We start from the raw sequence: 13,232 nt of genomic DNA, 5'->3' as shown, positions 1-13,232 counted from the left end.
TTTTTTGTTTTGCTTATTCGTAAGCATTTGTATGGAATTGCACAATGCAGCAACTGGAATAATGAACGATTCGGTGACGCAGAAGACATTTATTTCAAAGTTATAAAAATCCCATCCTTGCTCCTTTTGTCGGAGGAACAATATATATTTTTAAACATTGTTTTACCCTGAAGTACTGTACATAACCACTTTCTCTAATTTATATAGACAGAACCATTAAAGATATAATAACAAAAAAATATATATATGGAAGCAAGAAATGTCTTGAAGAATTACAGGGTATCCATGGAGGCCAGAAATATCAGTTCCCTGAGTTAGTAATAAAACATCCCAATGGAGGAGACTGCTATTAGCAATTAGCATCATCATGATCATCATTCTGTATTGTGTTAGACTAGATACTTAAATCTACCATACAAGCATTATGGAATCAAAGGGATCAACCTTTTTGTGCTGTCTCGTCAATAGCAAGAGTTATATTTTAATCTTTTGTTTAGTTCAAATTAAAGCTGCGTGTGTGTTTCTCAATCAGTCACGAGCCACAACAATAACATTTACGCAGTCCACTGAGATCGGCAATGATATTTGATCCAGCTCTTGTATTGGATCTCAGCAGGTGTACCAACAGAAAACTTGAAAATTGATCATGCACGATCATTCCACTATTTAAAAAAATACAATAAAATAATAATAATCATCATCATCATCCCAAATAGTCGTTCTCTGTAGTTACAGTGCATTCGTGATTATAGCTATGTACGATATTATTAATACAAAACACCAACGCCCAGCCATGGCTTGTTATAAACAAAGTGTACAACATGTAGATGACATCTTGCAGCTGAATCCACTATTGCTTGAAACATGACAACACGGGTCAACAAAGTCCTGCTGACTCAGCGCTGTCAGGTCAGAGAGTCTCAGGGACGTGTTTCGATGTCTTGAACAGTCACAGTCCTCACACGGGGGATAGCTGCCTTGTGTCTCAGCACCGTTTAGCGCCTGTATCCAGAACACCGAGTTCGTGCTCGTGTACACGAAGTTATTGGGAGCCCTTGTCAATCAACCAGGAAATATCTCCAGTCCTGCATCAAACAGTCAGTAGAGGCAGACACAAAATGGAGTTTCATGTTGTGATGCTCCGCAGAAGTCCAGGAATAATGTCTCCAAAAATAACAAATCGATTACTTGTTCATACTTGCCAAGAAGATCCTCCAATTTTTGAGTGCATTATTATAAAATGAAAAACATAGATACTACAGTTAACGTGCACCAAACAAAAACATCTAATAAAAGCACTACAATAAAAAAGAAAAAAATTCAAATGCCCTTAAGTTTGTGCAGTTTGGAAACAGACTAAACCTCTAAATTTGCACCCAAAAAAAAAAACGGGAGGTTGAATCATCGTCATCATATATAACATGAGTATACCTCGCGAGAAGTCAAAATTTATGTATTTTTCAATTGTATACTGTTCACCCTATTTTAACATTTGTATGACAGTTGATGTTAAAAAGAATCCTACGCCTCCCCTTAACGCTACACCTCCATCGTGCGGCGTCAAAGGGTGATTTTTCTCCACTTTTACAATGGTTAACTTATTTTTCTTAACTTCTTTTTCATTGCCTGTACAGTTAGTAAAGCATCGCAAAGGAGACATGCATTATTTATTTCGTGACATGTTTGTGACACGCTTGTATCAAAACACCTGAAGGATTAAGATTTGGAGCGCACTTCTCACTCTTATTTGAACGTCACTGAAATCAGCCTGGCGGCACGGTGGCCGACTGGTTAGAGCGTCAGCCTCACAGTTCTGAGGACCCGGGTTCAATCCCCGGCCCCGCCTGTGTGGAGTTTGCATGTTCTCCCCGTGCCTGCGTGGGTTTTCTCCGGGCACTCCGGTTTCCTCCCACATCCCAAAAACGTGCACGTTAATTGGAGACTCTAAATTGCCCGTAGGCATGACTGTGAGTGCGAATGGTTGTTTGTTTCTGTGTGCCCTGCGATTGGCTGGCAACCAGTTCAGGGTGTACCCCGCCTCCTGCCCGATGACAGCTGGGATAGGCTCCGGCACGCCCGCGGCCCCAGTGAGGAGAAGCGGCTCAGAAAATGGATGGATGGATGGATGGATGGATGAAATCGGCCTGTTTTGAGTGGGCGGTCCTGTCTCATTCAAATGAGCCCCGCCCCCTCTATTGCAGGGTGTGCCAACATGAAAGCGGTCTTCATCACCTTTAAAGACCAGGGTCGGAGCTTGGGGGTTGAATACATGTTGAGCACAGAGTCTCGAAAAAGTCTTAACAGAACTGTGAAGCGTACATACTGTAGTTTCACTCGTGGAAGCAGCACTTCATCACCACGTCACTGTATTACATTTTTTTTTTTTTCAATTTGCAGATCCGTATCCAAACGCACACACAAACAAAAACATCACTTAACCACCACCCTCCCCTTAAAGTGCAACACTGGAAAAAAATTGACTACAAAATGATCAATTTACGGCAACAAATGAATTGCAAAGAAACAGAAGTGTTCATGTTCATTTTCTACACGGCACAATCAGCAAGTTGTATTTGCCCCAAAGTCCACCCTTGATTTTTTAAAGTCCTCTTATTTCTTTTGTTCAATTGTTGGTCTCTTATTTTTTTTCCAGACCTGTAGGCGTACATACAAGTAGTTTTCTCTCAAATATTAAATAGACCCTGCTAAAAGTGACTCCTGTCTGTATGAATTCAAACTGTTTCAATAAGTCAACTCCAGTCCTCCATTTGTCATGTAAGGAAAGTCACAAGCTTTTGTGGTCTCCTTCACAACATTTGTCCACGTTTCCCTTCGATGTAAAAGCCTGGCAACCGATTATAATCACGATCTGGTTCAAGTCTCGGATAGCCACTTACTCCACATCTCGTTTCTTAATCGTCTTTCCGGATCCCAAGACCTCAGCCACTCGGGACACAATGGGATCATAGTTCATGCTGGCCACTGCAACCACCTCCTCGCCCCTGTCAATGACCCGGCAGAGGTCAAACAAACACTGTCAATGCGCCAAACAATTCAAATCAGTATATAAATACAGTTAGAATAAATTGTTTATTAATTCATACAGAAAATACTGTACATGCAGTGGTAAATGAAATCAAATTATTTTAGTGCTAAATTCCCGGACTTATTTTTCCAGACCGATAGGGTATGGTTTGTTGCACAACTCAACAAATAAATAACACACTTGCCTCGTGTAAAATGCGACAAATCTCAGTTCATCGAGATCGCCTTGAATGATGACATCATCAAATCCGTCTCCGTAACCTTAAAAAAAAAAAAACCCCAGAAAAACTTGATAATGAGAAACATGTTTCTCTGAAATTGTTCTAACGCTTTACGGCTTTTGGGAGAATCAACTTACCTGCGTAGCGTATTGTCTTCCCAAACATTGCTGACCAGAAGTAAGGCACTGTTTTCATCTCAGTGACTCTGCCCAACATGCCGAGAGCCGCTGCTCTTCCTGTCGCGAGTGAGTACGAATCCAACTGTCAAGCATGAATTAACTCATAAACTAATCAACACAACACTCACCGTGTACGTGAGCCATTTGCCAGTGAGGAATGTTGACCTTCTTATTGTTGCGTGGCGGGAAAGGAAAGGTGACCACATCTCCCCCAGCGAAGACCCCGTCCACATTTGTCTGCATCATCTCAGAGACGGCAACAATGGATGTACATTTGACCTTCATATAACACCTTCAGAATCACATTAATGGTGGATTGAAAGGAGAGAATTCTAGGCAGAGAGCAATCTGTCATTGCCAAGGAAATTCTGATTCATATACGGTGGTTTATGATATTGGTGCACCGGCCAGGGTTCTGATATAAAATATTATAATATTGCTAGCTACCGGACACAGTAAAGCAGCTCAAACAAATTGCTCTAATTATTTGTCCTATATGTTTAGGGGATGAATTCCAGACCAATGAATACCAAATTTGAAAAGTCCAGCTGCTCTGCGTAACAGTGAAAGTCAAACGAACACACAGTAAGCATAATTACCCACGAGGAAAAAAAAAACAATTCTTCTTGACTGTTTCTGTAAAATAAATACATAAATAAAAACAACATGGGACAAGAAGTCAGCCATGTAGCGGGTGTGATGTACGACGACCGTTCCGTGTCGCAAAAATACCTTGTTGACCGTGATGAAGCCCTTTGAGTCCATGTGAATGCCGCTCTGTTTCAGGAAGCTCGTTGCAGGAACACATCCTGCAGGAGAGAAGAGCGGTGAGCATGCTCACATCCAGGTGCGATATTTCCCATTTTCAACATGTTAGTTTCGTCACGTCTAGAGGAACGGTAGGTACTTGTCCAAAGAGTAGGAAAGCGATGAACATTGCATTCTGAAATGACTGTTTATGCTGCATCAAAAAGAAGTTTACTCGGCTGCCACTGCCTCTGCAGGGCCGAGTCATGTTAGTCATTCTTGATTAGGCTTTACACCGATTTTATCGGGCTGATCGGTATCGGCCGATATTTAGCATTTTATGCCGATCGGCTTTAATGTCATAATTCGCCGATCCGATCGGCTCCGCAAAAGACATTTACTCCGCGTCGCCCCGTGCACAGTATATTTGAATCCAAAAGCAAATTTATTTGTAGCCTTGTCGTGCGTCTCTTGACGTAGTACTGTAAATATCTGACGGCCAATGAAGTTATTTAAAAAAATAATAATAATAAAATGTCACAAAAAGTGGATACATTAATGACTGTATTTACTTCCTGCCATCTAATAGAAGACCATTCATTTGTTTTGTCTGTCACGATGCCTCACTGGCATAAATACACGAACAAAGATACATTATTTATTATAAATATAATTTCCGGAGCAATTAAGTCCACAAGTATATACAGTAAATGAACAGGTCATTTAAATAGACACATTCCCCCATCATGTGATCGGATCGGTGATCGGTTATCGTTTTTCCTGAAAAACCCTGATCCTGTAAAGCCTATTCTTGATATGTCAATATTGGATGGTCCTTAAAATATTTCCCAAATTTCGACTTGCTCACCTGCTCCAATGACACAGACATCTGCTCGCAGGACTTTGCCACTCTTCAGTACCACCTCCTTCAGCTAAACGAATGGAACACCAGCACAGATTTCACGAGCACTTTTTGCGCTTGTCATATTTGAATTTGTAAAACTGGCCAACAAGATTTTCATGAAAATGTCATAAATGTGCAACGAAATTTAAAAAAAAAAAAAAAAAAAAAAAAAATGAAAATGAAAAAAGGTCAGTAACATCCTAGAAAATGTCACCCAATAATTTACTATGTTTTTAATAATATTTTAAAACATAAATATTGCACTTACTTTCAGGTATTAATAATGTTAAGGGGGAAAAAAGGCACTCAAAGAAGATCGGTCCTGAACAACAACAACAGATAGTGCTAATCTGGAAAGAAATGCGATGAGAGGACACTTTGTTGTTACAGTCTACTAGCACCGGGTTCAAGTTTTCTTTTCGAGCAAGTCAGACAAATTTAGGCTCGTGCTGCATTGTAGTTCTAATCGTGACGTTACTGCTGTATGACAATTTCAAGATTCATTATGTGTGACTAGTGCGGCTGAACATATATGCTGTGTCTCTCACTTTGTGAATACCTGTCCATGATGGCCAATCATCTCGGACACCTCATTCAGCATGTAGAACTTCACCCTGTTTGCTTCAAAGAGCTGCAGGCACAATCAACATTAACATGACAAAGAAAACGAATGCAGATTTTTGTATTTTAAATGGCAGGATATTTGCAGTTGAGTGTGTGTGCGTGTGTGTGTATACCTTCATTATGGCTTTCCCGACTTTCTCACCGAGGGCTTTTTTAAATGGGACGGATTCAACCCCAATGATAGAGACAGAGTGGGCCTTGTCGGTCAGAGCGGCAGCCACCTCCATACCTGCGCACAAGACAAATGAACACTTAATATAACATTTTGTAAACGACCGTATCGTAGCGTGTAGCATTTGCATTAATCAACACTTTGAATTTTTTTTTTTTTTTTTTTTTTTTTTACCAACAAAAGATGTTCCCACAATCACAGCGTTCTTGTTGTTGGCCAGCCTCGCTATGCTGTTGGCGTCCTCAGGCGTCCGCAGGTGAAACACGTTCCTGACATCCATGCCCTTGTAGTTCAGAGCTTTGGGTCTTTTAAACAGGGAATTGAAAATATATGATTATTTCAAGCAAAAAGGAAAACAAATGGGAGATATATTTTCCCCAACTTGTTTCCTGTGGCAATAAAGAGTTTTCTGTATTCCATCTTCAAGCCTTCTTCAAAGGTGATGGAACGTGTCTTCACATCTATTGCCACAACCTACAGACAAAACCACAAGTGTGAGCTTTGAGTACTATTTAAAATACTGCAAGATAATCTGGATTGAATGGAAAAAGAGCAAAACTACAAGTAAAATACTAATAAAGAATTTGTACGTATGGCGGAGAGTGGATACACAGGTTAACTGTCCCTTCTGCTATCTCGTGGAAGTGCATTTAATTGTTTTGCCGATCACTATACGTTGCGGGCATAGATAGCGGAACTAGGATACATTATTTGTATGAAATTCTTCATAAATGTGGACCAATTAAGTGAAATTGGTTGTGAATCACTGTTTTCAACCCGCCAGTCTCCGGTTGTGAGGCCATCACCTCTCACCTCTTTTTCTGTGAGCAATTCAATGTCGTGGTCCTGCAGGAAGTCCAGGGATCGCAACCGCAGCTGTTCTGCTGTGCTGTCTAGGGACTGAGGGTTAGTACGTTAGTGCTAAATACATCTATCAAATAAAAAAAAAAAAAAACCACGTAATTATGGAGTCCAACAAAAACAGTTTGGGAATGTTATCGAGGTGTCTATAGGTGTATATATGACTCTGGTGGGGGTCTGTGTACAAACCTTACTCAGTTTAGGCCTGTCGTAGGGAGGATGTCGGTCCATGGTGCATATGACGATGCGGTCAGTGAAGCCCTCTTGCCTCAGCGTCTCTGCACACACTAGACCTGCAGGACCTGCATGCGAACACATTGACCACCGCTGATGCCATAACGTTACCCGGACTGCAATACATCGATCGGTTGCATGTGATTGTCGAAGAATATCGGGGAAAAGTCAAGTTTATTTGCACAGCCGTTAATCACAAACGAGTCACGTAAGAAACGTCGAGAATTAAGAAGCCCGTTTGAATTGAACTACTGAAATAAATGTACCTTTCTATGATATTCAAATTTATTGAGATGCACCTGTACATACATTATATGATTTTATAGCATATGCCCCCTAGTGGCTGTGAGTAGTACAAGGGGGACATCAGAGCAATGGGATGGGACGCTGTCAAAATAGTGGATCTTACCAGCAGTGGAAGCTCTTAAGTGGGAACACCCACGAGGCGAAATGATAACAAATACGAGCAATCCGCTGCATTACAACACAACACCGCCCGCAAAAAGTTAGAATTATTCGGCTTTCGGCTGACATTTCAGGATGAACCGGAAATGCCCTATGACCTTTACAGATGAACTTAATTTGACCTTCTCTGAACCTTTGAATGCACATGTCCAATACTTTATGCACAACTTGCTCTTCTCTAACAAAGAGCTGCAAGGCAAAATTCACAACATTTGTTTGATTGATGCATGGACCAATATAAATTGCGTGGATTAATGAAATTGGTGTTGGAAGAGTCCATCATGCTGTTTTACATTTTGACATCATGTGACCAAAACGACCCAGAACGGTTGATCATCGCGTATCGTCATTACATTGGGAGGCTTCAAACTGGACGTTGTGAAAAGGAAACGAACAGTGAGCTGACGCTGTCATCAACAGCAAAGAGACTGGAAGAGTCACAGAAAAGCATCTGAGCAACTGTTGTGAATCTTAAAACAACAACGTTTGTGGAAAAAGCACAAAGACATTGAAAAGTTTCGAGGTCAAATGAAGTTCACTTGTAATTTCCGCCATCAGCCGAATGCCGCTAACTTATTTTGAGTAGTGTATAAATGCCCGTCTCTCAGCATTCTCAACACATTCACGAGAAAGGAAAAGAGCCCAATCCACTGACCTGATCCGATAATTAAAACATGAGCGAATCCCGTGCTGCAGTTCACGACCGCAGAGCATCGGGCCATGGCCTTTGACCGTTTCTGCGACTGAAGCGCCTGCAAAAGTCGGAAAGCTCTCAATCAGTTTGTTTATTTGACTGCATTAGTTCCTGCTTTTACTATTATTATTCTGGCTTACCTGCTTGTTTGCTCGAATGATGACCTTGTCCTTTTCAACTCTGACCTGTAAGCAAGCAAGCATAAGCCCTGTGTACACACGGGATCGGAGAAGGCAGGGAATGTGTTAGGAGACGTTTCCGCCCGGGAAAGGTCACCTGGAAGGTCGGCAGGCTGTCCAGGCCGGGGAAGTCCTCGATGTCGCCCGTTGCTACGTTGAAGCAAGCGCCGTGCCACGGACAGCGTACGTGTCCTTTTGACAGCACACCTTTTAACCCCCACGACACACATTTCCTTTTCAGATCGGGATCAATGAAATCGAGTCATGTTGTTAGGCAGTATTCAATACGCGTTACCTTTGACGAGCGGTGCGCCGTAATGTGGACATTTGTGGCCCATTGCTGAGAACTCTCCATGTTCTTTAATCAACAACGCTCTCCCACTTCCCAAGTCAACCTCTCGCATCCTGGAACATGATCGTCATATACTCACTTCCGTTATACTTTTTTTTTTTTTTTGCAAACAAGCCATAAAAATTAGAATTACAATGATTTTAGCAAAGTGACAAGATGTGTAACTGGCTCGTGCTCTAGCCACAAGCTCCGTAAATAAACTTTAAACTAAAACTTTTGGCTAGCAGACATCATGGCATGTCTGCTTGGGGTTTTTGTTTGTTTTTGTTTTCAAAATAACAACACGGTACAAACGCAACGTGCAGCGGCATTTAAACAACCTCGAGAAGTTGTGACTGTTCAAACTGTCACTGTTGCACTTGTCTGCGTCCTCCATTTCCTAAAAAAGACAAATGATCGATTGTACTGAAAGAAAAGATTTTTGCTGTGGATCTTTCATTTAAAATGTCGTTATCCGTTCCTCTTTACACAAAACATAAGCAGTTGGTTGCTTTCCGTTCCCTCGCTGCATCCGATGTGAACTGAAAACCAAGGTCGTACCGAAGCGTGATTTGCGGCCGTTATCTTGTCCTTATATATTATTTGGTTTCGAGATTATAACTGGCGTCCTGAGATCAACCATAGCTAAGATGTGGCCCGCTATAAAAACATTTTTGACACCCGTGCCCGATTACATAGAGTACGAAAGCTCGATTAACCGCTCCGCAGACTTGAATGGTTTGGGGATTGACATTTTTTTTTTGTGCGTGTTCGCATAGCCGCTGCATATAACCTAAGATTTCCTTTGCTCACTGTCCGTTTTCCAGATCTTTGACATGACAGACGGAGGCTTCCACGTAGTCCCGTGATTTGTGGTAAACTCGGAGCAAGGCGGAGTCGTCGTCCGAGTTGTGTCCGAGGGCCCCGTTCGGTCTGCAGTCGGCAAAGGGACTCGCCTTGCCGTTAGGTGAAAGGCCGTCCACCTCTTTTTCTTTTTCCAGGAGCGAGAGTTCCACTTTGACTTCAACTGCACAACACAGGCACACATTGTCATTTTAGAAAATACTGTATAGTGTGACTTGGCATTTTCATGCAATTGGTTAACATTGCATTGTACTGTTTATTGTTTTTTTGTCTTCTGTCATTAGAGGAGCAGCTTTCGGCTGCGGTTTGAACGCAAATAAAGAACAAATGAAGTCTGACGTCTGCACAAGTGGAACAAATGAAAGCAGGAAAAAGGTGAATGAACTCATTTAAAGGGCAAACTTGCCGACTACTTTTTTTGCTTTTCTTTCTGTTAGCTGTCATAACTAATTCCTTCATGATATATTTGGAGAAATGAGTCATTTACCTTCATTCGTCAATAATCATAAGAATAATTATAATTGTCATCAGTCATTTCAGTTGTTTTGCATTAAAAACATGTATTTATTTATTGATGAGACTTCTTGCACTCAGTTATATTAACTTATAATCATATTAAAATGAAATGGTATAATTATCACATGAATGGATTTGCTTACACATACATTTAGTGTGTTTTCTTCCCTTTTAATGCAAAGGATAAAGCCAAATTAGAGAAAATAAAAATAATACTCGAAACAGCACAAATTAGGGGACATTTTCAACTTACCTGCTCAACAGGTGTACACACTAAAATGCTTATAATTCCATCTGATGTGTGACTTTTAGATTTACTGCACATGAAATATATATATATATATATATATATATATATATTTGTTTTTTTAAAAAAAAAATATTATTTATTTATTTATTTAATTTTAAATTTTATTTTTTTTATTTTTTTTGGGTGCAGCATGCTGTATCTGTTTGGCTGGGGGAAATGTGCTGATTGTCCAGCTCTTGCAAAGTAATCTGACTGGAATTTTCTCCCGCTGAGTAAGTCTTAATTAAAGCTAATGGAAAATTGGAATAGTGTGGGCAATTGGCGGGGAACAGAAAGAAAACGCTTTGCAGAGTTGGAGGGAATCACTTGACGCTGATGCACATAAAATCTTAAAAACATCAGCACACGAAGAAACATCTTTTGTGTTACAAATAGAGCTGCATCTTGAACAGTACTATACATATATTTTGAATTTGGTGAGGGTACACTTAGGTTGTTTATTCCTGCATTGTTTTTGTAACAATGACTTTTTTCCCACATCCAACCTTAACCTCCTACACGTGACACATTAACCTGATGTTTAATGCAAAAGCTAAAACTTGCGTTATTATTAGCTGCAATGACGCACGCTCATCTTCTAATCAGGCCAGAAATACAAGCACACAAACGGCTAAACACACACACATAATGTCACGTTTTTATATTCATGTATATGTAATCCTCTAGAGTAAGATGCCATAATAGCATTAAAATTCCTCCTGCGTGAAACACTACACTGCAAGCAGAGTAGGTTGGCCATAAAAGGGTGAACATAACCCCGTATGAAGGCGGGTTGGTATCCTTCAAAATGGTGCGAAATGGAAAGAAGGCCTCCCCGCAGTCTGATGCACAGCCGCTAAAAGAGAGCGATTTCTTTCATGAGATAAATATCCAGCACATTTGCAAAATGAATTCTTCAAAAATTGCAAAAAGGCAAAAAAGGGGATGAATAATAATACCAAAAGGGGATGAATAACTATTGCCAGCTAAAACGCAACATTATTGTGCTTTTAGGCGTGCAATGACTTGTCACTGCGGCAGTACGAGGCGGAATTAGGTATGTAGAAGTATAGTGTAGAATGCAAAAGTGTTGAATTAATAACGAAAAAAAAAAAGTGGCAATTCGAACTGATTATACATGTTCTGTACTGCATTTCCTCATTAGGGTCAAAGGTGAGCTGGAGCCTATCCCAGCTGACTTTGAGCGAGAGGTGGGACTTGTTGCCACTCAATCGCCTGGCACATGTAAACAAACACCCATCCCCATCATTCAATGTCAAATGGACTGTCACTATTTCCCCAATCTATAACTGCCGGGCTAACAATAACTCATAACTTGGCAAACAAAGATAGAGGTATCGGTCACCGGGTTTGGAGAAGCATCCTCCCATGGTGGGCTCGGGATGGAGAGGCAGGGACGGGGAGAGAGATGAGGGGCGGCGACTTTCGGTCAGATCCTCTGGCCTCGGGATCCTTGGATGCGGCGACGTCACAGAAGCGCAGGTATGAGAACCTGCGCGTCCGCAACGGACATTGTACACGTCAATCCCTCCACGTCATCTGCACGGACACAAGAAAGCGTCACATGAACAACAAACGCAGCCGCCGAACACGTCTTCACACATTTTGATCACAAAGATAATGGTTGTGTCCCCCAGGGACACATTGCTTTTAAAGTTGTTTAACTGAGATTTGTTGTTTCTTTTCTGTGTTATTGGGTTATGACATATTTTGTCAAGCGTGATTGGCGCTGTTGAAAATGGATGGATGAACGTTTTGTCAAAGAAAATTCTGACCGCGTCTGGCAATTCAAGTTAAAGAAACCCAAGACCAACAAAGCAGCATGACGCTTTCAAATAAATTCTGTACTGCTTTACAGGTTCCTATGGACAACAATTCTGGAGTATTCAAATGTTTTTGGTTTTTTTTTGCACATGAAATGTGTTAGCTGTGGAAGAAATGGCAAAATAATAATATCCTCATTTTTTGGATGCACTTTTCCGAAATCTCAGTGCATTGAAATTTGCTTTATCTCATGTTGGTGCTTGTTAAAAGGAAGCATCTTGCTAATTGACAAGATTAGTCCACACATGCTTACCTTTGTTCATGCATATTGCATAGTGGAACTGTTAAATATTAACCGCACTCCAACAACTATTAACTTTCTTGTCACAGTCCACATTAGAGCGAAGCGAGGGGCCCCTCGAGTTTCAAAATCCCCCTTGTTTTGTTGCCACATTGTGGTCACATCTCTAGCAGCTCTGGTATTTGAGCCTCACACGCATACGGTGACTCCCCACCGAACTCAGGCCGCTGCGAACTTGTGCGGAGTTGCGCGTTTGGCGTATAACATGCAGCCATACGTTAGCAACTACTTGTTAGTAGCTACTTGCTATTCTGAGCACATTTTAATGTCCTTGAACTTCAGGGAAGAGGGGGGGAAACGTGTGCGGACTGCTTGAGCTGAATGGATGCGTGCGCTGCAAAGTTCCAAATGAGAAGTGGAAAGATCCCCACTGTGACTGGCCTCTCTGCTGCTGAGACCGTGTCACTGGAGATCAACTTTGCAAAGTTACTTACTCGTGATAGATGTCTTTAATTACTGCAGCAATTTCATACTACAAACCCCAATTCCAATGAAGTTGGGACGTTGTGTTAAACATAAATAAAAACAGAAGACAATGATTTGCAAATCATGTTCAACCTATATTTAATTGAATACGCTACAAATACAAGATATTTAATATTCAAACTGATAAACTTTATAGTTTTAGCAAATAATCATTAACTTAGAATTTTATGGCTGCAACACGTTGCAAAAAAGCTGGGACAGGGTCATGTTTACCACTGTGTTACATCACCTTTGCTTTGAACAACATTCAATAAACGTTTGGGAACTGAGGACAC

The 13,232-nt window shown here is 41.0% G+C and overlaps 1 protein-coding gene across 2 annotated transcripts; it reads right to left on the bottom strand.

Annotated features, from left to right (window-relative positions):
- Positions 1-118: 118 nt before the first annotated feature.
- LOC133399795 (apoptosis-inducing factor 3) lies at positions 119-11,859 on the bottom strand. 2 transcript variants are annotated; one of them, XM_061671677.1, is made up of 20 exons: positions 11,692-11,859; positions 9,470-9,683; positions 8,621-8,730; positions 8,423-8,532; positions 8,287-8,331; positions 8,108-8,204; positions 6,943-7,055; positions 6,706-6,792; positions 6,275-6,366; positions 6,067-6,197; positions 5,834-5,949; positions 5,656-5,727; positions 5,061-5,124; positions 4,178-4,254; positions 3,574-3,691; positions 3,404-3,502; positions 3,231-3,306; positions 2,898-3,002; positions 1,199-1,212; positions 119-1,085 (listed from the first exon to the last, which is right to left on the bottom strand). In XM_061671677.1, exons 1-20 carry the CDS (start codon positions 11,714-11,716, stop codon positions 1,063-1,065), a joined length of 1,788 nt encoding a protein of 595 aa, XP_061527661.1. In that variant the 5' UTR covers positions 11,717-11,859; the 3' UTR covers positions 119-1,062. The 2 variants fall into 2 exon arrangements, with proteins under 2 accessions (XP_061527661.1, XP_061527660.1); XM_061671676.1 differs by lacking the exon at positions 1,199-1,212.
- Between the last annotated feature and the right edge of the window lie 1,373 nt (positions 11,860-13,232).

Source organism: Phycodurus eques, chromosome 3, assembly GCF_024500275.1.
Source record: "Phycodurus eques isolate BA_2022a chromosome 3, UOR_Pequ_1.1, whole genome shotgun sequence".
Taxonomy (NCBI): Eukaryota; Metazoa; Chordata; class Actinopteri; order Syngnathiformes; family Syngnathidae; genus Phycodurus; species Phycodurus eques.
Note: the sequence above shows the minus strand (reverse complement) of the source record. Positions and strands in the feature narration are given on the sequence as shown.

Coding starts and splice junctions, on each gene's coding strand:
- LOC133399795 (XM_061671676.1), bottom strand. CDS start 11,716: ATGGGAGGATGCTTCTCCAAACCCG. Junction 6,793..6,942: donor ACAGGCCTAAACTGAGTAAG/GTTTGTACACAG, acceptor ACTAACCCTCAG/TCCCTAGACAGCACAGCAGA. Junction 5,125..5,655: donor TGATTGGCCATCATGGACAG/GTATTCACAAAG, acceptor CCATTCGTTTAG/CTGAAGGAGGTGGTACTGAA.